The 22,522-nt window shown below is 43.6% G+C and overlaps 1 protein-coding gene and 1 long non-coding RNA gene across 2 annotated transcripts in view; one reads left to right on the plus strand and one right to left on the minus strand.

Annotated features, from left to right (window-relative positions):
- The window catches only part of LOC121920513 (venom factor-like), an 87,493-nt gene extending 66,456 nt beyond the window's left edge, over positions 1-21,037 (minus strand). Inside the window, exon 1 of the mRNA XM_042447651.1 lies at positions 21,006-21,037. Within this exon, the coding sequence (XP_042303585.1) occupies positions 21,006-21,022 (17 nt within the window). The 5' untranslated portion in view covers positions 21,023-21,037. The remainder of the gene's footprint in view (positions 1-21,005) is intronic.
- Positions 9,720-13,998, plus strand: LOC121921770. Its single transcript, XR_006102041.1, has 3 exons — positions 9,720-9,916; positions 12,130-12,200; positions 13,534-13,998. It is a non-coding gene; the product is annotated as an uncharacterized LOC121921770 (long non-coding RNA).
- Positions 21,038-22,522: the final 1,485 nt, after the last annotated feature.

The raw sequence follows: 22,522 nt of genomic DNA on the forward strand, positions 1-22,522 counted from the left end.
ATGCTCAGACCACTACCCACACTGGCTCTTTGGTTCATATTTTAGCATTAAAATATTTTCTACAAATAGAGTAGAACTACAATGTTAAAATTTTATTTTCTTACTTCTCTTTATTGAAAGACGTAAGTGATGTCCCATGAGCAGTCTTGTTCTGCGTTGCAAAATTTCCTCGCTTAGGCCCGATTCCAAGTTAACCATACTCAGGAGCTTATCGCATGGATATAATTCTTTTTACCTCAGTCGGTTTAACCTTAATTTGAGTGGCATCCTGACATTATCACAAGGTTTTTGGCTCCAATTTCCCACACCCAATACATGCTGGGCTCATCCTCACTTCCAGGAGGGTTCCAGCAGCTGGAAAACTCTCGGATCCAAAAAGAGCCAGGAGGAACAGCTCTGGAAGTGTGGATGGACACAGGATGTATTCAGGCAGCAAATTGGGAGCCAAAAACTTACGATGATATCAGGATGTCACCCAATTAAGGGTTAACCAGAATGAGTAAACTGAATTAATATCCATGCAATATGCTCCTCAGTAAGAGAGAGAATGAGAGAGAAGCTTCATTTTTCATTTTGCACTTTTCTAGATGTATTCAAGCTAAAACCACCCCAGTTCATGGGAGTTTTGCTGATTGCACACTCTTAGTACACTTTTGCAGAGAAGATTGCAACATAATACTGATTAGCCGAGGCTTTAAAAGTAAAAAGACAAAGCGTTCTTTCTATGTTTGACAGACTTTTTAGTTCCTTCTCTGAAATTCCCAGGTTGCTCACCTCCTCCCTATCTGCTGTAAAACTTGCTATTGCAAAAGGTTTGGCTTGGAACGGGCTCTCATTAAGGCTGGGTTGGAGCTTTCCCTGCTGCCTGACCCCCAGTTCATGAGGGAGGCTCCCTCTCTATCTGGTGCTGCCCTCCTGGTCTGTTTCCCGACTTCGTCCCACAGCCAACTGTAAGTACATGATCAAATTCAGCAGCCCATCCCAACATTTCCAGGTCATGTGCTAAATAAGAGGGAGTCATTCCCCTTTCTTGTCTTCTTTTCTATAGCTGTACATTGTGAAGATCCACCAAGTTAGGATTCTTGTTCTTCTAGAGGGGTTTGGGCTGCTTCAACATTATGACTTTCCCCAGATAAGGTATCTGAGGCAGAAACTCCAAATCAGATCTTTTCCTCCCACCTAACTACACCATGGTGGTGATTAAAATGTAACCAAAAGTGATTTGAACTGCTTAAAGAGTGCCAGGTCCACTACTAAGCGGTAAGAAATGTAAATGTCATTGCAATGACTCCACTGTACTTGAATACAGTCCTAGTCCATCTACCCTTCATCATACTTCTGAGACTCGAAAAGTTCTGAGTCATAACAAACCTTACACCACAGTGTTCTCATGGAATAAGTGAAATGTCAGGGTACCATTCTAACTACCCCTACATGCAATTTAGGAGTAACTAGGATGCCTTGGACCTATTTGCACACTGGGCACAGTGGTAAATGGCTTCAGGGTCTTTCTATAAGTAGACAAGTCATTTACATACAGGTAAACCATGGATAGCCCTCTAAAACCTGTGATTAGAGAGTGGAAGTAAAACTGGGCTGGAATGTAAATGCTGCTTAGAAGAAGTTTTAGAGGGAAATAAAACGGAATCCAGACCTAAAATCTTTTATGTTGCCTGCAACCAGAAACCACTGGCGGGTGCAAAGGACAAAAAGTGGAACAAGTCATCTATTCATCCATGGAAATTATTGCTTGCATCTGCACTGCAGAAATAAGTATTTTGACACACTTTAACTGTCCATGGCTCAGTGCAATGGAATCCTAGGATTTGTATTTCATATGGCACCAGGGCTCTCTGACAGTGAAAGCTAAATGGCTCACAAAACTATAATCCCCAAATCCCCATAGCACGGAGTCATGGCATTTAGTGGTGTCAAACGGCTTTATTTTTCCAGTGCAAGAAACATTATTTTAATTAATGGCACAAAGTAGGCCTATGTTAGGCTCAGTCAGAGAATTTCATCCCGCCATTATAGGTACAGGGATGTGTGGATGGGTTCTTCGAGCATTTTCTCAGAAAATGGTTCAGGTGGGTGATCTGAAACTTGGCAGCATTAGAAGAGAGGTAGATTTGAGGATGACCGTGCCAATTGCCAAGTATAGATAGGCTTGCCAGAATCAAAATTGGCAGAAAACTGATAGAAGAGAGAATTTGGGCAGTTGTTACTTGTAATTGTAACCAATGTAACAAGCAATATTTGCTGAAATTCCTTTTCTATTCAACTATTAAAAAGCATAGGCACTGTCCCCATTTTTCACCTTGCAACCCTAGGTAGAAAGGGTGCAAATTCATTTAAAAGTTAGAAACACACTTTCTCATTGGCATCTCTTTGGTTAGGTGTTATTGGACAATTTTTTTCCATTTCAACGTATGCCATTGAAACAATATGTGGCATCTTAGTAGCTTTATTAAAGTGTTGTCACCCCTTCCCAGCCAGTTTTAGATTTTGTGAAGTTTCTAAGGTGGTTTCCATGCACATCATTAGGAAGCCGCACTGCTTTTGCAATTAACATTATGTGGGAGTGAGGAGGAGTTATCTAGGAAGTGGGAGAGAACGCAGGGAAAGAAGAAATTAGTGTCAGGAAAATATGGCTAGGAGAAAGTGTGGTTTCTGAAAGGTTTAAAACAATAAATCAAAAGCTCTTATTTTGCCAGTTGACACGGCATTCAAGTACAAAGTTCAACAGAGGAGTTAGAAGGACAGTGGGCGGCTATAGATAGGTATGTGGACAAAGAGATGAAAAGCTGTGGCAGAAGTTATGCAATAGGACAAAGGGGCTATACATACTGGCACTTTGTGCCAGCCTGTGCACGGGGTGAGCTCCAAGTCCTACCGCTGTGGGCAGGATCCATTTTGGCGTGAACCTGTTTACATGGCACTGCCAAGATGACGCACCTCCGGTGCAGCGCCCAAACAGCGCAGCACGGAAGAAGCATCATCATGGTATGCTGCTACGCCTATGATGCCCCTCCAGGGAGCAAGAAAGTTGTTTTTTGTGGCTTCTTCTTTGTTCCCTGAGAGACTGTGGCAGGTGGTTGCCGTGGCCTGAAGCCATCTGTACAGCCCAAAGATATTACAGATAGTTTGTGCCTGTCAGTTTAATATGGATCCAGCAAATTTAGTGCATTTGACAGATTAAAAATCCTTGCGAAGCTCATGAAAACAACAGTTCCTCTCTCAGTGTTTGTCCCCACACCTGTGTCACCTGGTGTGAGGGACAGGGTTCTGGGCAGGGGCAGACTTCAATCTGTGACCAAAAGGTGATGTTCGCCTCTTGCCTGCTGTTCCTACCAGGGCATCTTCACCCTCCGGAGTAGAGCGACATGCAGCGGGGGATCAGGTAGACTGTGCTCAGCCCTATTCTTCACTGCTGGTGTGCCTTCTCTTCAGGAGTAAGAGCAAAGCTATGGTGGGGGGTCAGAGGGGTGCAGAGGAGTCTGCACTACTGTGGAAAAAAGTGTGAGGGGTGTACTTGCCCTTCTCACCCCATAGGTGTCATCCTTTCTAGGGTGTGACCCAATGAGGGCCACACACCCACAACACCCTAAGATACCATTGCCTCCTAGAAACTCTCACTAAAATATTACTGGAAAAACAAAACAAATTAACTAATGAGGTTCCCTTTTGCAAAATAATATCCCCGCAATAAATCCTGTAATTAATGGCCATCAGATGTCTCAGTTGATTGTGTCAGTCCATGTCTCTCTCCTGTGTAAAATTGCCTTCAAGTGCCTGCTGATTATGGCAACTCCTTAAATTTTGTAGCAAGAATGCTCAGAATTTTTTGCCAGTTTATTCCTCTGAAATATACCCACACAGCATCTGGGTTCATTAGCAGTTCCCAATCCAGGGTAACTCTGCTTAGCTTTCAAGATCAGATTGGATCTCGTACTTTAGGGTATTAGGCAATTCATGCCTACACCTAGAGTATCAGCCTACCACAAGCATTAAGGAATCAAGGTATGTTGAACCCAGAGGATTCATTGAAAGGCGTGCAAGACAGATATCATATACTTTCCCCTATAAAGGTCTTTAATTATCCAAGAAACCATGTTCCCTTTTTCCTTCTTTCTTCTTCTTAGAGTCGACTTTTAGCATGCAGATAATGTCAAAATCAGCACTGTCCTTTGACTTGGGTACATTTCTCACAATTAGTTTATAATATTTTGTTTTCTACAAACTTAGTTATTCATTCAAAATGTTTATAAGTCTCTTGTAATGGAAAGGCCCTTCCAAAGAGGCGTCTATTCCATAAAAGTTAAAATATAAGTAGCACACCTCAAAATAAAATAAACATCACACCAGCAAAAAATGATCACAAAATTTTGTGCAATAACAAAATGAATCAAATTCATACAAATATGAATAGCAGCTACCAGTGTTCAGAGCCCTTCATATATTATCACAGTATGTAAGCCAAATAGCACCGTTCCATAACTTAAGGTTTGCAGTATCCAAAGCCATCATACTCTCTAGTTGTCTCGACACATGCACCTGACACATGGTTCTGCTTCTTTAGAACAATGAACTTGGCAGAAATTTAGAAAAACAAATTTCCTTGTGGGCTTGAATTTCCTTGGGATTACACCACTGTATCTTCTATGGCCAAAGCTCCCCAGTGGTTTTGCAAAGAATATTGTGTGGTCATCAAAAGCACTCAAAGCTTCTCTTAACAAGTCGAGGATAAACAAGAATGCAACTAACTAGTTCTGATGTAGGTGTGCTTCTGAGGTCATGTTAGGATCACAGAATGTAGCACTGTGTGTGAGGAACCAGATGTTTAACCTAGCTGTCTTAGGGCTCTCAGCAGACAGCCCCTAAAAGGCAGCTCACACTGCCCTTAGAAGCACTGGATTAGGGACAAGGCAAAGGCACACCACTCCCCCCAGCCAGCGCTAAAAAGAAGCCATAAAAAGAAGCTGTGGAAACGGTGCCTGCTGCAGCTCTTCCACACCTCTTTGGTGCAACGCATTATAACGCTGCACAAGACACAGTGTGATGCCACCTCCATGTGGTGGGGTACGTTGTGTGATGCTGGCAGGGGGGGGGGGGTGTCAAGGCGGCTAGTGTGTGGTCACCATGTCACCACTGTGCCCCTAGCCAGCATTTATCGCCAGTCTGTTCAGGGCCTTAGTTAGGGCCTTGACATATAAATATACTTAGCCAGTTGGTGATACCTCAAACATTCACATAGGAAATGGGATAGGAGTGGTGAAGCACCACCAGAGTATAGACAAGATAGCAAAAGTTATTAATGTGGAGGAACCACACACTTAGGAAAGGCTGGCAGAAATTTGTTTTTGCCTGAGTCTACTGGGAAGAGCAAGATTCTGCTCTTCCTTTCCTTCCTTTTTAGGCTAACTGCTATGCAAATGTCTCTTGCTCTTAAATTCAGTTTGCAGCAACTAAAGTAAACTGAGGGCTCAGAGGGAAAGTGGGAGAAAGAGAGAGAACTGGGTCATTTAAAAAGCTGCTGAAAAAGTAGTGTGACAAAGAATTATTTGGGACTGTCTTTGCCAAACTGAGACAGCTGGAGGGTATGATTGATTCATATCATGGGAAGACATAGCTGCTCTCTGTGTAGCAAACTGTCCTATAAATTCACTGTCATCTTAATAGTTCAAAATAAATGTCACCGACGGCCACACAAGAAAGGCGTAGTGCATACCACACATAGTGTGAGAAATCATCAGTGGCACAGTAAGGTTGGGTCACCAGGGTGGTCAGAAACTGAACAGCCCTGTGTCCCTTCCCTCCCTCTGCCCCACCCACCCTCTGTCATGAAGAACCAAGAGGCTGGATGGTGAGCTGCTGAGATAGTGGACAGCCCTGCCTTTTCTTCCCTCTGTCTTGTCCATCAGCTTGGCCAGATCTGGAAGGATCCAGGGAGCTCGACAAGCAGGCAAGGAATGGATAGCCCCACAGTGTTTCTCTCTCTTCTCTCCTGCCTCAGTTGCCCACTGGTATGGCCAGACCGGGAAAGACCTGGATAGCTGGACCAACATTCTAGGTGTTCTGGAGACTTTAGCTCACAGCATTGGTATACCATCTCGGGCTCCTGGGAGTTGCAGTTCAACATTAGAGACACTGTGTGATTCTCACATCCGCCCAGAGACAGTGAGATTCAGTGTTTCTGTGACAGAAGGAAAGTAGCAGAATACACGCCACTTAGGGAAGGGTAGGTGGAAGTAGTAGGCAGTTGAGTGTGAATTTCTTATGTGCCTTTAATGTTGCATTGAAACAATTTGTTCCTTGATCGTTCCAAACAAGAGTCTTCAGAGGTACAACATGGAGAATACTCTCTCATTTAACTTCTGAAACCACTCAGTGATGAACCTTTCCTCTTTTGTAAGCTACTCCATGGTTGTGCCTAGTGTCCATGGATTGAGAGTGAAGAGCAGATTGTGGTGGAGGCCATGGGACTCACCGTGCCACAGAGGTGACCGTCTCGTCCATGATTTCCCACAGAAGAAGAACACTTTGTACACAGATCAAACTACCTTGAACCGAGAATGGCATGATGGCAATCCTTCCATAAGGTGGGTAGGGGGTGGGGGCTATCGAGGGGCCACCCTCTGAAAGCAAGAAATCCACTTATCTGGGAGGTCATTCCTTCATTGAACAATACAGTAGACATGTATAGCACCATTTTTAAAGTCTCCTGAGATAATCTGAGTAGGGAAAGAAAAGTGAATCGCCCATGTAGTTAATTTCAGTTGGGAAAGGAAAATAAATTAGCAGAATTATGCATAGGAAGCAGACCATACAGACCAATTACTAGAGATTTCAGAGAGACTATTAATGTACAATACATTTCTTGAGGATATGTGCAGGCAACGCTTGGTGGAAGGAGATGTTGGGCTGGTGATGGTCAGAACACACAATTCATTGTAGCAGTTTAGGCACTCATTGGCTGTACGGAATGATTCGGAGATCGTTCCTGATCCCTTGAAGATTATAGGGATAGCAGTAAGAAACAACACTCTATCTGCAATGCCCTTTCCTCCTCTCCCTCTGAAGCGAGTAGCTGCTTTAGGTTCGGGTTGGGCAAGCAGGATTGAGCAAGCAATAAACAGTATATGGGAAACAGAAGTAACTGTCTGATAAGGTCTATAAAGTTTTCTGTTATTCCATACATGGGGGGGGGGTAGTTTCACAGTGAAAAACTGCACTGCCAGAGTCATGCGGGGGGGGGGGGGGCAGAAAAAATGGATCTTCACCCAAAAAAGGTAGGAGAGGATTGGAAGCCCCGAATTCTGGATTTGTAGTTTTGTGAGATATTTTGCATTCTCTGTTAGAGAGCTCGGTTCACACAGCAGATTACAAATTACAAACCCCAGGATTCCTAGGATGGAGCCATGGACAGTTAAAGTGGTGACAATGACATTAATTCTGCATTGTGGCAGTATTCTAAGTCATTGAGAGTACACATTATCTTTATTGGTAACAATAGATGTTCAGCTTTATTAGGGTCTAGACCAGCACAGTAAAAAGGTAACGGTAAAAACAAGGTTAAAATACAGGTTAAAAGCATTCTTTTAAAATCCAGTGCGGCAGGGTAAGTTAGTTCTAGCCTCCTGCCATTGCCTGATGATTTTAACATTAGCTGCACAGGGACTGCACAGAATCTGACATCATTATATGTTATATCCAGAGTGTCGTCTGAAAATAGCAAAGAAGTGCATAAGGACTAGTGGGCCCTTGATGTTATACATAGAGTGAGATAGGCGAGATTGGATGTCCTGTAGTATGAGCACTAGAGTAATATGTGCTCTGTTGTCTCTATTTGGCCAGAATCACAGGACATAGGTTGTCTGAGAAGGGGATCTTCTTATATAGGCTTCAAGAATAGCTGAGGGGAGGGCATGGCATTGTGCCAAAATAAAAGCTCTCCAGTGTAGGTATTTCAAATTTTGCTACATATGCCGGAGGTGATGCTTGCCAAGTATCTGTTGGAGTCACTAACAATAAAAGTTGGGGCACCAGCTAGGGCTAGCTGTCGCTCTATATGTATCACCTGTTGTTTGATGGTTGCTTCAGCTTCTTCATATGCCATGCTGAGCAAAAGATTGGGAGAAGACCAAGTAGAGAATTTTAGTAATCGCCATCTGTTTCCATGTAGACTGGAATTCATCAGTCAGGGTAATTGGGGGAAAGAAGAATAGTCGGAGCCAGTAGCTGAGTATAGTCACACGCTCTCGGCTTCCATTTTCAAAAGCCTAAGCCTGACTCCAGTCTCAGAATTGCATTGGAGACACACTTTGGAGCTTGGAATGCTGATCTTAGAAATTTGGATTGCACCAGTTCTAATGGGGCAGAGTTGGGAAGGGGGCATGTCCTTGCTGGATCCATAAAGCAGTTGTGCAACTGATTTGGCTTTGAAGAGTTTGAGTGCTGACAAATAGATAGAAAAGGATGAAGAACAGAGAATACAAAGACAAGGTTCTCATGTTCCTTTGGCTGGATATGTACTGCTGGTTGTTACATGGCTCTTTTAGTTGCATATGGGCCTTAAAATTCTTGGGCAAAGTGCTGGCATTTCCTCTTACCAAGAAGGATTAAGGAAATCCCTCCTGGAAGAGGAAGAAGATTCTTGCTCTCAAAGAGAGCTCCTTAGCAGCACTAGAGTAGTACAATCACCCTGGTTGCATCTATGTTTATCTTTAGCGTAAGGCCCCCTTACTGAATGCAATGAAGCTATGGTCAGAGCAAAAGGACAAGAAAATGTGGCTCAATCTTGGTTTCTGAATGTGGGTTGAAACTCTGCTGTCAGCTCAGCCACTCCCAAGGCCGCTCAAATACCCATGGACAGTCCATACCATAGGTCCATGCTGCACTATGATTTATTCCCTGCACTACAGTCCCACATTGGCACAGTGCAGGTGAGATATGTGCATTTCCACCCTAAATCGGAGTATTGTGAGCTTCTTTGCTTCAGTTTTTAGCACTGGAATGCAGCTCATTTCACTTCCGCCCAGTTTTGCCTTGTGAATTCTCAAACAGCTAGCGTCAAGTTGATTTGAAGCCACCTAATTGGTCAGTGTGGACACCTCCATGAAACAGTTAATGTGGGCTTAAAAGGAAGTTAGTCTAAATACATGTGGCTGTTTATAATAAACTTAGGGGCTATCCAGACTGGTCAAAAGGTCAACCTGGGGGCAGAGTCGGCGCATAGCATCTTGATGACACACAGTGACTCCACCTCCACTGGGCACCCTGATGTCCAAAGGACACAGCGCTGAAGGGGCACCATACAGCCACACGGCCAGGGCTATGGCACCCTGGGAGGGCTTTTTGCAGCTCCTTTTAATGCCCTCCAGAGGCTGGATTGGCCGTGGCATAAGGTTGCTGAGGCCCAATCCAGTTGAAGAAGGGGTGGTTGTATGTACATCCTCTTATAGAGGGGAGGAGAAGCCCAGTGACTAGACAAATGCAACCTATGACAGATGGACTGGGCTGGTTTGAGATTGTTACAGAAAGATTCAGACAGCATCCAAATTGCCTAACGGAGCCCTACACTATTTTGGGGAGGAGAAGGAGAAACAACAGCTTGCATTGCATAACTTCAAAGAAAGAGTTAGTTTTTTGGGACTGTAGTAGTCCCAATAAATTACCTACCAGGACATAATTTCTGTTGTAATGTTTACTTTGGTGGAAAAAGCTAGTTAATTCTCAGTTTCTGATTTTCCATACAGGTTCCTGCAAAAGACCTAAAGAAGGATCCCAAAAAACCAGTATGTGGTTGTCCAGGCTATTTGTCCTCAGTTCACGCTTGAGAAGGTGGTTCTGGTCTCCTTCCAAGTGGTTACCTCTTCATCCAGACGGACAAAACACATCTACACACCTGGATCTTCAGGTATAGGAAGGCTTTTAATGTATAAATAGGATCTTTTTTGGGATGTCTGATTATCTTTTAAACTTTGGGTTGTTTTAAAAATGATTTTAGTGTGTTTTATGAGGTGATTATAATGTTTTTACATTTTACTGTCAATATTTTTAATTTACTATATCTGGAAGCCACCATGGATCCCACTCTGGGAGAAAGGCAGCATATACATGAAAAAACATAACTAAACAAAGCCTTCTCCCAGTTCCACCTGAAGACTTAGCTGAGATACCAGTGTGAATGTGGATTAGTCCTTCATTTTAATGGCTACATTTTTGCCATCATGAGATGCCTTCCTGGAACTGGAGCTAGAGACAGGTGTCTTTTACCCCCAACCCCTTCAAGATAGTTGACGTTTGTTCAAAGAAGATCACTTCTTTTCTAATTCTATGCTACATTGGGTGGCCACAAGAAGGAGAGACTGGGGTCCTGTGCCTTGTGAGTGTTGTGTGGACAAAGAATTATAGGAAGTGGAACTACCATGACAAATTAACACCTGCGGAAACTTGATTTCTACACCAGTGGTTATCCACACTGAGGTCTTCCAGATGTTTAGAACTTCAGCTCCAAGAATCCTGAGCACTTGCCATACGGCTGAAATTGTGGGAGCTGAAGTCCAAAACACTGGAGGACTATTCTAAGCCAGTGGTGTCTCGATGTTTTCAATTCCCCATAGTCCCCAGACAGCATGGCAGAAATTTGGAGCGGTAATACCCCAAACACTAGAAGACTAAAATTTTGAGAACCATATTTCTATCCAACAATAAAAAGCCAAAGACCCTATCTTCTTGTTTGATCACAAACAACCAAACACTAAAGCATTTAAACATTTTAAAGCCACTTACATCTCTCAACCAAAGACCTACTCAGCATAATGTAATTCCCATGGGTCTCTTCAGTCACACAAATGAGTCACAAATGTTTCTGGAGCCTTCTAGAGCTGGCAAGTGTTTGGGCAGTAGTCCTCACTTTTCTCCCAATATGTATGTAGTATGTGCCTCTTGCTCAACCCTTTGGTTCCTTTGGTACTTTTCTTTCCCTTCTTAGTTCCTCCCCCACTTCCCCAGGCTTTTGATATCTGAAAGAGAACTAAATCATCCTCAGAAGTTAGAGCTGATGGGATATTTGGAAGAAGCCTTGTGCATTTCAAACCAAACACATTGGGTGGGGGGTGTATGCCATGCAGTGTTTATTTTTACACCAACCCTCCCCAAACCCTTCCTGCAATACAGAGGAGTCTTTCTGTTATTGGCTCATCCATACTCAGAGGAACTTGTAAAGTCACTTTCCAATCTACATGATGTTTCGTTATCAATTGAAGGAATGACTTTGGGAGGGCCTGTGACAGTCTCTGGATCGTTCTGTCTTTTCCTGCCTATGCTGGTTGGACCCCTTGGGAACACTATCTAAAGAACCACACACCACCCAGTGGAGGCCCCCCGCTGGGGATGGCACCAGGCACCCAGGAGTCCATGTCGGGCTTTGACCAGCACCAAACTGGAAGATTAGAGGGCGGGTTAGAGAGATCCGGGACAAAAAGCCTTAGGAGGTGTTGGGCTTTAAAACTCGGCCAGAACCATCTTGAAGGTTTGCTCTTTATCAAAGGGCTCACTCATGGACAGTTGCGATTTCCCATCCCCTGGTGATGCGGAGCCTCATAAAATGTAACACATTTCTTCACATTTAAACCTTTGCTATCTGTGGAGAAGGCGCTGATAAATGGCCTAAGGGCACATTTTTGACTGCATAGGACCCTCTACAATCCATACTCAGCCCCTGAGTAAAAATATAAAATAAATAGCCCCCGAGACACATCACTTCTTTAGGTCAAAAGTATTACTCTCTGGATACTTCTCCCCATTTTTTGGTTGTGGAATTTTAAGTTGTTCTGGAACAAACATGTGTTTAGAGTCAATCTGCATGTAGAAAAATGCAGTTTGACACTCTTTAACTGCCATAGCTTAATGCTGGGATTTGTAATTTTTGAGATATTCTCTGCCTTCTCTACCAGAGATTTTGTGCTGCAGCAAACTACAAATCCCAGGATTCCATAGCATTAAGCCATGCCAGTTAAAGTGGTATGAAACACATTTTCTGAAGTGCAGATTAGACCTTGCTTATTTGAAGTGTAGATTAGACCTGGCTCACAAAACAATACCCCTCTTCACAACTTTTCTCCTCAGTGCTCTATCGTGTCTTCTCTTATGGGTCATGGCCTGAACGTTTGGACAAAAACGTGATTGTTGAATTTGAGGTGAGAATCTTATGTGGCAAGTGTGTGATGTGGGTGACTTGTCTAAATAGGTGAGACTTCCTTCACATTTCGCACAAATATATATGATGACAGATTGATTACGCAGACCATTTATCTTGTGGGGAGGCAACTGAGGAGGGATTTGGACCAGTTTCCCCCAAGATCCTTCCCACACTGGCCTTCTGATATCGCCCGGTGTCGCTTCCAGTTCTGGAAATCAACCAAACACAGCTGATTTATGCAACTGAAAGGGATGGGGATGTTGAGAACCTAAATCCCCTAAAGGCACAAGATCCCATCTGATTGTGGAAATTAAGCAGGGTCTTCTCTAACTTGGATGGGAGACCAACCAAGGAATACCAAATATGCCATGGTTGGGATGACTTGAAGGTGTGCCTTGACCAGCAAGTACAGAAAATAAGGAAAAACCAGGACAAAGAAACTCTCCATGTTTTATGATGGTTCTGTGGTTTTGGATTTTTCTTGGGACCCCAAATGTAAAATTGGGGAATCTTGTACTTTGGGGCTCTCAGGGCTCTTGAGGTTCTTGGGCTTTGGAGCTCTCCCAAATGGGACCCACTGGCTGCATGTCCCTCCTTTGATGTATAGCTTTTCTTTCTGTGTATTTTTCATGTATCTTTTATATATATATTCCATACCAAAGCTTCATAAAAAGTTGGAAATACTGGCCAGTCTCACTAGCAACCCAGGATTAAAACAATCTCACTAAAACCCAGGAAAAAAAGAAATTATATGTCTTAAATTTATCTCATGCTCCTCTTTCATGAAAGCCCAGAGTGGCATATCATTTTTTATCCTTATGACAATTTGACCTGAATGTTTATCCCAGGTCCAGCCAGTGAGCTTTACAGCTAAACTATTATTTGAATCCTGCTCAAACTCTCCCTAGAAGCATAGATGACTAAACTGAGGCTGCTGTATTTTGACCATATTTTGAGAAGAAAGGATTCACTAGAAAAGACGCAAATGCTTGGTGAAGTTGAGGGCAATAGGAAAAGAGGAAGACCACATTCCAGATGGATAGATTCAATCAGAGAAGCCACAGCCATGAATTTGCAAGAACTGAGCAGGGCTGCTGAGGATAGGATGACTTGGAGGTCTCTAATTCATAGGGTCACCATAGGTTGAAGTTAACTTTCAGCAGTTGCTGGTTTGCATTCTGTGTTATGGCTTGTTGTATCATTTCTGATCTCCCCACCCTGATGAGCACAGATTAAGCCCAGAGTAAGGTTTTATCATACGAAACATAAATAATATGTCCAGGTATTTTGTATCCTTTCAGCACGCTCATAAACATGTCTTTCCCTTCCAGACACCAGATGGCATTGTTGTCAGCCAGACTATTACCAATCCTTCATTACAGATCACCCAGTCGTACCATGTACCTGAGACTGTCAGGTAACTGATTATGGAAATTGCCCTACACCAAGCATATACAGAAACTAAGTTGGAACAGCAATCAGTGATATAAGCTTACTAATATGTATATGGTGCCGTTTAACCCAATTTTCTGATTTCAAATTGAGCTATGAAAACTCTGAGCAATCTCACACATACTGTGTTGCTGTATTTGCCCATCATATTTTATCCCCTCCTTTTCAATAAAGAACTTAGGGTAGTATATATGAGGCATTATTCCATTTTATTTCTACAAAACCGAGCAAGAAGGGTAGGCAAACAGTATGGATGAAGGAATTTCCATTAAAACCACCCACGAGCAAGTCAGAATTTGAACCTGGGGTTTGCGGCAGGGCAGATTTCAGCTTCTTCATGTCTGTGTCATAAGACTTGGAGGCCAGGAGTGGTGCAGGCCTGGGGAAGTGGTCTGTTTCTCCCTCAGGGGCATGCTCTGGACTCACAACAAACTCTCCAATCCCAGAATTCCTAGCCTGAACCATAAAGATTAAAGCAGTGCCAAACTGGGACATTTCTCCGTCGTAGGTGTTTAGCCTTAGTCGCCAGCTCGGTTCTGCACAGACTGTCACCTTTTTTGGCCCCCTCCTTGGCAATGGGGGCTCTTCCCCATTCTCCTCACCCCCCCCATAGAGCAACAGTCTGAGGCGTTGGGAGGGAAGGTGACAGGGCAGCCTCCCTTCATCCCAAGGGGCTGGTTGGCAATACTGATGACCCCTCCCAGCTGGGATTCAAGGTTGGGCTCCTCCACAAAGGTTCTCCCTCCCCCTGTTCCTCCCCTCCTCCTCTTCCTCTCTTGCCTGGGCCTTCTTCTCCTTCCCTTTCATCCTTTAAGAGGCAATGAATGCACAAATATAAGTTTGCACTGCCCAATAATCGTGTGGAAATAAGGGTAATGAATGACCAAGTAATGTGAATTGTGGATTAATGTGGAATAAAGGGTAATGAATGAACAAATAACGTGAAACAAGGCAAAACCTGGGAACCAGAGGCAAGCCCCACCAGAAGTGTAAAAAGGTCCTGATCGCATTCTGCCCTCACTGCCATGTGCAGGATGCTAATTCGAATTCTAGACCATGAAGGGTCGTAGTAGTATGATCTTCTTTTGCACTGCACTAACTTTGGCTTTGGAGTGGGTGCTGTGTTCTTCTGTGCATTTAATAACAATTCGGTATGTAAGCGTTAAATTGGTATTGGCCCCACTTTCTTTTCTTTCGAACCTGGAGACATTCTTCCCCAGGTGATAACTCTCCCAATGTAACTTTCAGTCATGCTCTTCATTCTTTCTTCACTGACACAATGCACTCATTTACTCTCTTCACACACAGGCCCACGAAGCATTCATTGTTGTTGCGCATGATGCACAAGTGTCTAAAAGAGATGAGAGAGTGTGACTACTCCCCCAGTGTGCATGCGTGTTGTGTGCCGCGTGTGCATGTGTTGAAGCTGCAGAAGTGTCTCATCGGGAACAGGGACCAGTGACAGGACAAGTGAGGATACTAAAGCAATCTCAGGATTGGCCCTGCCAGAAGGCCATGATCCAGTGAGCTTTCCCATGGCCTCCTCCTCAGGCAGAGGTGGCTGTTCAAGTGCCCTCCTTGCCTTTCTTCTTATTTTGCTATAGGTGTGTGTGTGTTCCTCCAAGTCTCGCACCATGGTTGAGCTACTCTTCTTCCCCCCCCCCCCCCCCGTAGTCCCACAATTGAGATTAAATTTAAATGTTAAACAATGGATACGGACAGAAGAAGTAAAAGCACTGGCTTTCACACACATGCCCATAAGTGGAATAAAAATGGTTTTCCACCTTTTCTAAAGGACTGTGACATACAAGAGTCTGCTTATTTAGGTCTCCAGAGGGCCATACTGAAAAGCTACCCTCAGTCAAAGCTTTAAAAAAGAGATGGGTTGCAGGGAATTCCGGATCCTACTTTCCCATGAGGACGACACATAATGAGGTTTTCCTTACCTTCCTTGAAACAAAATGCAAAGTCACAAGCAAACAAGAATATGACCATGGGATTTCAGTTTGCCCAGGGGCTACATCACTTATATGTAGGTGAAATCTCCTTCATGGTTCAGCACATTTTGATTGTTGCTCTCACGTTGAAGTTGATGGCAAGTCCATCCCCAGCCTTTGAGCTCAGGAGCTGTGATTGCTAAATGGAGATAGTTCCCAGATCCTCCCTGGGTTTGGTAGGTTTGCCACCATGGTCCGGTTGCCTGGCGTTCAGCTGGGAGCTCCTCTTTTTGGTTTTTACCTCATGAGTGAGAAGATTAACAAAATCTCAAAGAACCACAGAAACCTTTAAACTTAATCACCAGCAATCCATAAGGAGCCACTGAAAAGATAATCGCCATGGGAAGAGAAAGTAGCTAGTTTCCTCATACCCATGAGGATTGGGATACCTCAGTAGGGTGACCATCACTAGGAAGAAGAACTACGTTCGTTATGAGAATAGCAGATAACTACCACATCAGCATATACCCTCAAACATAGTATGTGACATTGTGGAGAAATGAAAAGAAACAAGTAAGAGAAGCCAGGATAAAGAACCATCTCTGAGGCTGAAACGCCCTTTGAAGATGGAAATGGCTAGATAGTGAATGTAGAAAACATTCTGCATAAAGGCGGGGATTATTTTCTACATGTTATAGTCCCAGAGGTAATGGCTGCGTGGGTGAAACATGCTAGGACAGAATGCCCTTTTTCTTCTCATTCTTTTCCCACTTCTCCTCCACCACTTTCTGCCACCCTCCTATCCTCCCAGAGTCAACCTTCTTCCTTCCTGCTCTTTGGCCTGTTGAGGAAACTATGTCACTCTTGCAAATGTTCATGAACTGTAAATTTGAGCGAGGATTTTGAAATCAGACTCGGGCAAAGGGTGCAAATAACAACAACAACAACAAAACATGCCTGGTGAGAGAGTTGTGGAGCTGGAGTCTAATTTCGGTGGAGAAAATAAGGTTAAGTTGTGAGTGATAGCCCTGTTAGAATAGTTGAAGGGAATGTCATTGCTGAAGATGGAGCCAATTGTTTTTGCTGCTCCAGAGACTAGGCCGGAACATGATTGCAATGCAGGAAAAGAGTCCATCTACATTAGGAGGAACTTCCTGACATAAGTGTTGACAGTGGAACACACTCCCTTGGGGGTGAGGTGTCTCCTTCCTTGGGGTCTTTAACCAGAGGCGGATGGCCATCTGTTGAGGGTGCTTTGATTCTGTGTTCCTGCTTGGCAAGTAGTTGTGACTGGATGGCCCTTGGGCTCTTACAACTCTATGGATTCTATTATTCTATAATAAATGAAGCCACTGAAAACACAGCCCTGAAACCCAATTGCCCACAAAGTATGCACTCTACACAGAGAAACGGTTCCTACCCTAAAAGTGTGACAGTAATGAACACTGGTTTGTGTTTTGAAGATCAGGGCAACTTGCCCCTCACACTACAAAGACTACAGTTTACATAAGCTCAGCATGACTTACGTGATCTTAGCTCTTGATGTTTGCTGTGTGTGTGTTCAGGATCAGCTTGGCAGTCCCATCATTCTGGGTGGTGGCCTGACCTGAATGGGCTCTGATACCACAGGACCTGAGTAGCTGGGGAGCCATCAGGGTTGGTGACGTATACCTGTGAAGAAATCCAAAGACAAAACTGAGAGTGGATGTGATAGAAGTTCCTGCTGAGACTAATCACTGTTCTCAGGACTTTGCAAGATTTGGGCAATTTCTCGGTGATTTGTGCACCCGCTCTGGATTTAAGAGAAAGCATCAAGGCTGGCAACTGGGCCATTACCATCAGTCCATAGGCACCCGGCTTGAAGAACATTGGGGTTTTGTGAAGTGGGCTGATAGGGGGAGTCACGATGCTAATGCCTCCTTTCTCAGCCACCACCATGTCCTTCCTGGAAGAGCGGAGAGGAAAGTAGATAAAAATACGAAACCAAGTTGTTAATGGGCAGATAAATGTTGAGAGTGTACATGCGTAGTACATAAAACCTCCTGTCCTTAGAGAACATTTCCACATATTGCTTGTCCATTGAAGAAGGCCTGTGGACTGAATTGACCATAGAAATGTACATCTCTTGAAGAAAAGCGCACAGAGATAGACATAGTAAGCCATAATGATAGTGACTTACAGAAAAGACATTTAGCAAATTGCTGTTGGTAATACAGAAATGAAATTGTAAACAGCTGCCTGATAGGCAGTTCAATCGAGATTGTTCTGCTATGAAGCATCCAGGCACACTGCATGACTATTTTTGTTATTGATTTTTTAATTGTTGCTGCTTTATTTTATGAACCCTTCCTGTTTGTGATATATTATTTATTAGGGTTTTGCTATTATTTTTCAGATGTACACCTGGGCAGGTTTGCTTATGTTTTTTATTGTTGTATTGTACAGCGCTGTAAATCTACGCACTATATAAATAAAGCATCATCTCATCATCATCATCTTCATCTCATCATCATCATGTAATGTGTAAAGGCCACTGCACACCAGAATCCTTGCTGCATTACAGGGGATTCTGAATGAAGAGTCAAGGATCAATTAGACATCAAGAGAAGTTACTCTGTGTGAGATACCCATGTTTCCTCCTACAATGGGATTTACTCAGAGAGATTGCCACCTATTCATTCATAATTAGAAATAAAGCTTGTGTTTACTTTCCAGTGACCAAATACAAACCCAAGCACATTAAATGCAAGATTGTAAAGAAAATGCTGGTTTGATGATTAAACATTATCATTCTTTAGGGTCACATCTGCAAAAAATTGTGCTGGAACTACACTTTATCCTTGGGCCCCTTGACGGTTAGGACTAGCATAATCTCCTGATGAACTAATAAATACACCTAATACTCTCTTTGCCAGTGAAGATCCGATGGAACAAGCTTTTCTATTACCTGTTTCCACTGAGGACTATCCAAAGGTACTAAAAATTTGTATTAATGGAGACTCGTTTGCTCAGAAAGCATTTTATTTCATTATTGGATAATATCATGTTCCAGTAAGCTTCCATTAGTGCTACTCTCAGCAAGAACAGTGAACACTTCTGTACAGTGTTCATATGTTCAGGAGCCTGGGAAGTACGGATCGGACCGAGTGTGAGCGAGATGGACAATTTGGAAAAAAAATAGGATAATGTCCCCCCCCAAAAAAAGCTGAAAATAAAAGATTATGGAATATTTTCTCTAGTGACAATAAATTTAGACAGGTGTTCACATTTACTACCAAAATCATTTTAGGACTAGATAGAGTTTTTAATTTCCTCCGTTTGTTTGGTTTTTAGAGAATGAATGCCATGAAGACAAACTGACCCAAGTCTTATCTGTGCTTAAAGGAGAAAAGGATGTGTAGTTGACCAAAATTCAGAAGCTGAACTATCCTCACACAACATTGTGATGACATCCACTAAGGCAACTCCATCGTTCCCTCTATGAGCCTCTGCATTCCGGGCTTTGACCACAACTCACCGGACTCTGTCTCACTGTACAGAGATTAGAGAGAGTTTCCGAAAGCTCTGGTGTTGCGAAATCGGGGCGAAGCATGGCTTTTTGGTGCGCCCCCCTCCCCATCAACAATCTAGAAGGAGAGAAATGAAAAAACAATCAAGTTGTCTACTCTTTCTCTTACCCACTCTCTGACTCTCATTCAACCAAATATATGGCCATCTTATTGAATTCTCCTGAGTGGTCTGGAATACTTTTTTTTCATCATAAGTTCACTCAAAGAGGACAAAGGCACACCTTTACTTTTTTCCCAAGAGGTCCTGGAAACACAGTGAGCAAGACTTGATGTTGTTCACATCTATCCGTTGGTCAACATGAGGCAAGACTACATTGACATCACTGGGCAAGACAGGTAAGTGTAGTTGTCCTATTTATTTTATTTTATGCTGCCTTCCCCCAGAAAAGGCCTAAGTGGCTCACGTAAAATGGTTACAAACTTAACAATAAAAGTAAATCATCTCATTAAATTAAATTACATGAAAAACACAAAAGTTAAAAAAACCCAAAACAAAACACACACACACACACCCATAATAAAGTCTCCCGAGAATGATTATGTAAATATTGTCTCATTATGGTCCCATTCTTCAGGAAGTTTTTCTTGCACACTAACTTTTTGGGATTGGGTGGAAAGCAGGACTTTTGGAAGGCAAGGCAGTGAGTAAAGGAAGAAGAATTATGTTTCTTGACTTCTGGTCATGGCCTCGTCATTCGAATTCAAGCAAGCGTATGGTGGTAATGTGCACATTGTATTACCAAACCGTAACTTTTGAGGGTTCACGATTGAATCAGCACCCGCGCATGCTCAGTGGGGCTCGGACCTGTCATCTTCCGCCCCCTCTTAAGCTCATCCTTCTCGGACTGAGGGCATCAGGGGATATGGATAGGTGGCAGGTGACAAGAGGAGAGATGGATGCAGAGCAGCAGGGGATAATGGGATAGGTTGCAGGAACACTGGGTAGGACGGATCGGTACAGGAGCAGGCAGAGGATGATGGGAGGTGGGCAGGTGGCAAGGGGGCATAGGTGAAGGAAGAGGTGGAGGATGATGGGCAGAGCAGGGGCCAAGGGGGCCGACATCGGGAGTGATCTCCACACCAGACCAATTCGAAGTGAAATCGAATGAGCTCAATGCAAATTTGATCACTTTTTCTGAATTCATCAAATGAGAGCCTTTGGAATCACGGCGAAGCCCAAGAAGGAGTTCCAGGAAAAAATACATTGATACACATCACTTATGATGTGAATTCGATCGTTGACCCGCTGTCACTCGGAACGAGCTGCAAGCTCTAAAAATCCGTCCTAGAGGGTGCATTTGAGAAACACTTGAACAGTCTCAGAATGGCTCTCTGGACGAGTGGGACTGATTGGATGCCCTGGCAGCCGGCATCCCTGTGCATAGATGCTCCTAGTCCATCCCATTCCGGCGCGCCCATGTGTGCCCCCTGGATGCAACAGGGTTTTGGCTGTGGCCATATTTCTGAAGATGTTCACCAGGCACCAAGAGCGGCAAAACGGCAGAGAACTCAGAACAGCCAAAGCGAACCCACAAAAAACTTGGATACATGAAGAACTTATTATTTTCTTTAATGTAACAATTTCCTTTTTCAGAGTTAGTGGAAACTACTGCTATGGTGATAAACTACCACATAGCGGGTTGAAATAGGCGAGTGGGGCAACGGGATGATTGCCCTCACTCCTACCTGTTAAAATTGTGAGGGAGGAGGACATTGTGACAAGACATACCTGGAATCCGCTACATGCAGATCAAGTGGCAAAATTCTCAAACAGTCTTTCAAACAGAATAATGGATTTAGCTGATATCAATGCACCCATATTTCTCACCGCTCCATTACACCCACCTTGCAGTGATAGACATGTGAAATCTTCATTGGTATCAACATAAAAAACTTTCCACTGGTTCAATGGTAACTTCAAAGCTTGGCAACTGGAGATGAAAAAAGAGGGAGAAAAGAAGGAGGCACATCATGAAGAAGAAGAGAAGATGTACTGTATGAATTATATATGGAACCTGGTTACATAAGCCTCTGGAGAATTTGGCCCTTAACATTGTAAATAAGGCTTGTCTGCACTGCTAGGATAATTCCAGGGAACTCAAGAATCTTGGCCTGGAGCTGCTCCACCTGCCCCTGTTACTGGCCCTCTGTTCCTGCGCATGAGCAACTCTGCACACACATCCCTCAGCTGCCTGGCACATCCACTGTGGGTTGCTCCAGTGGCATCACTAAAGGGTGCAGGGGATGTGGCCACACCAGGTGTACACCCTAATGGGGGAGTGACACCACTGCTCCTCAAATCTGTGTTTTGCCAAAGTGGGCTGTGGCATTCACCTGTGTCCATAAATGCGCGGATGGTGTGAAGGCACCGTGAGAGAGAAAAGGAAAGGCCCTGGGTTGTTGGGTTTTTTAAATAAATTTAAAATTCAAAAAAAAAATTACACATGATATATGGGATTTACGATTTATGGGTAAGATTAGTCCAAAAACATGACTTAGTTGTGGTAGGAGGAGGTCAATGGGAGGTTTGGGGCCATGAGTTACTGCACCGAGTGATGTCAGTCCTAGTGGGTGCTCACTTCTGAGGTCAAATGAGGTGCCTAGACCTGCTCCTTGTTCAGACCTCAGAGGGAGTGATGGTGACAGTAGAATGTGCAGAGCAGCTCTCTGGGATGGGAGTGGAGACGCCACTTGGTGCAGAATTAGGGCTCTGGACTTCCCAGCAGATCTGGAGTGAAAGGTATGTTTTTTAAAACTAATTTTAATGTGTTTACCCGTGTCGGGGCAGAACTGCTGAACATCATCCAGATTGTCACACCAGAACCAGGGTTTGGCCATGCATCATTCGAAGAAGATGCTACCAGAAGGGTGGGATGTGCCTTTTGGCCCATGCAGACAAAGTGAGTCATGCTAAATTGCTGTTACTCACTTGATCCTCAAAAAGGGAGAGCGGAATAATAATAAATACTATAATATAATATAATAATCATAATAATAGGAGTAGCAATGGTGAAGCAAAAAAGCAGTCTTGGTTAAGGAATAGGATGGAAAAGGAGATGAAACCAGGCAAGGAGGCTCTGAACAGGAAGTTTTTCTTCCTCCATATTCTTTGACATCAATGGGTTTTGAGGCCTCATCGGGAGAATCTTGATACTAGCCACCGCATTCCAGGTTCCCACGTGAGAAGAGAAACGGAGGGATTGTCACTGCTTCTGTTTTCGTCGACAATGACAAGTGTGAAATGTCAACTAGTGTTCCCTTTCTGGCATGTATAGATTCACAGTGAACACACACACATTTATAACTTGACCCTTATCTCTGGAGAAGAGTAGGCTCACCTTTTGGGGGGGAGGAACATGCTG

The sequence above is a fragment of the Sceloporus undulatus genome, chromosome 2 (assembly GCF_019175285.1).
Source record: "Sceloporus undulatus isolate JIND9_A2432 ecotype Alabama chromosome 2, SceUnd_v1.1, whole genome shotgun sequence".
In the NCBI taxonomy this organism is placed as follows: domain Eukaryota; kingdom Metazoa; phylum Chordata; class Lepidosauria; order Squamata; family Phrynosomatidae; genus Sceloporus; species Sceloporus undulatus.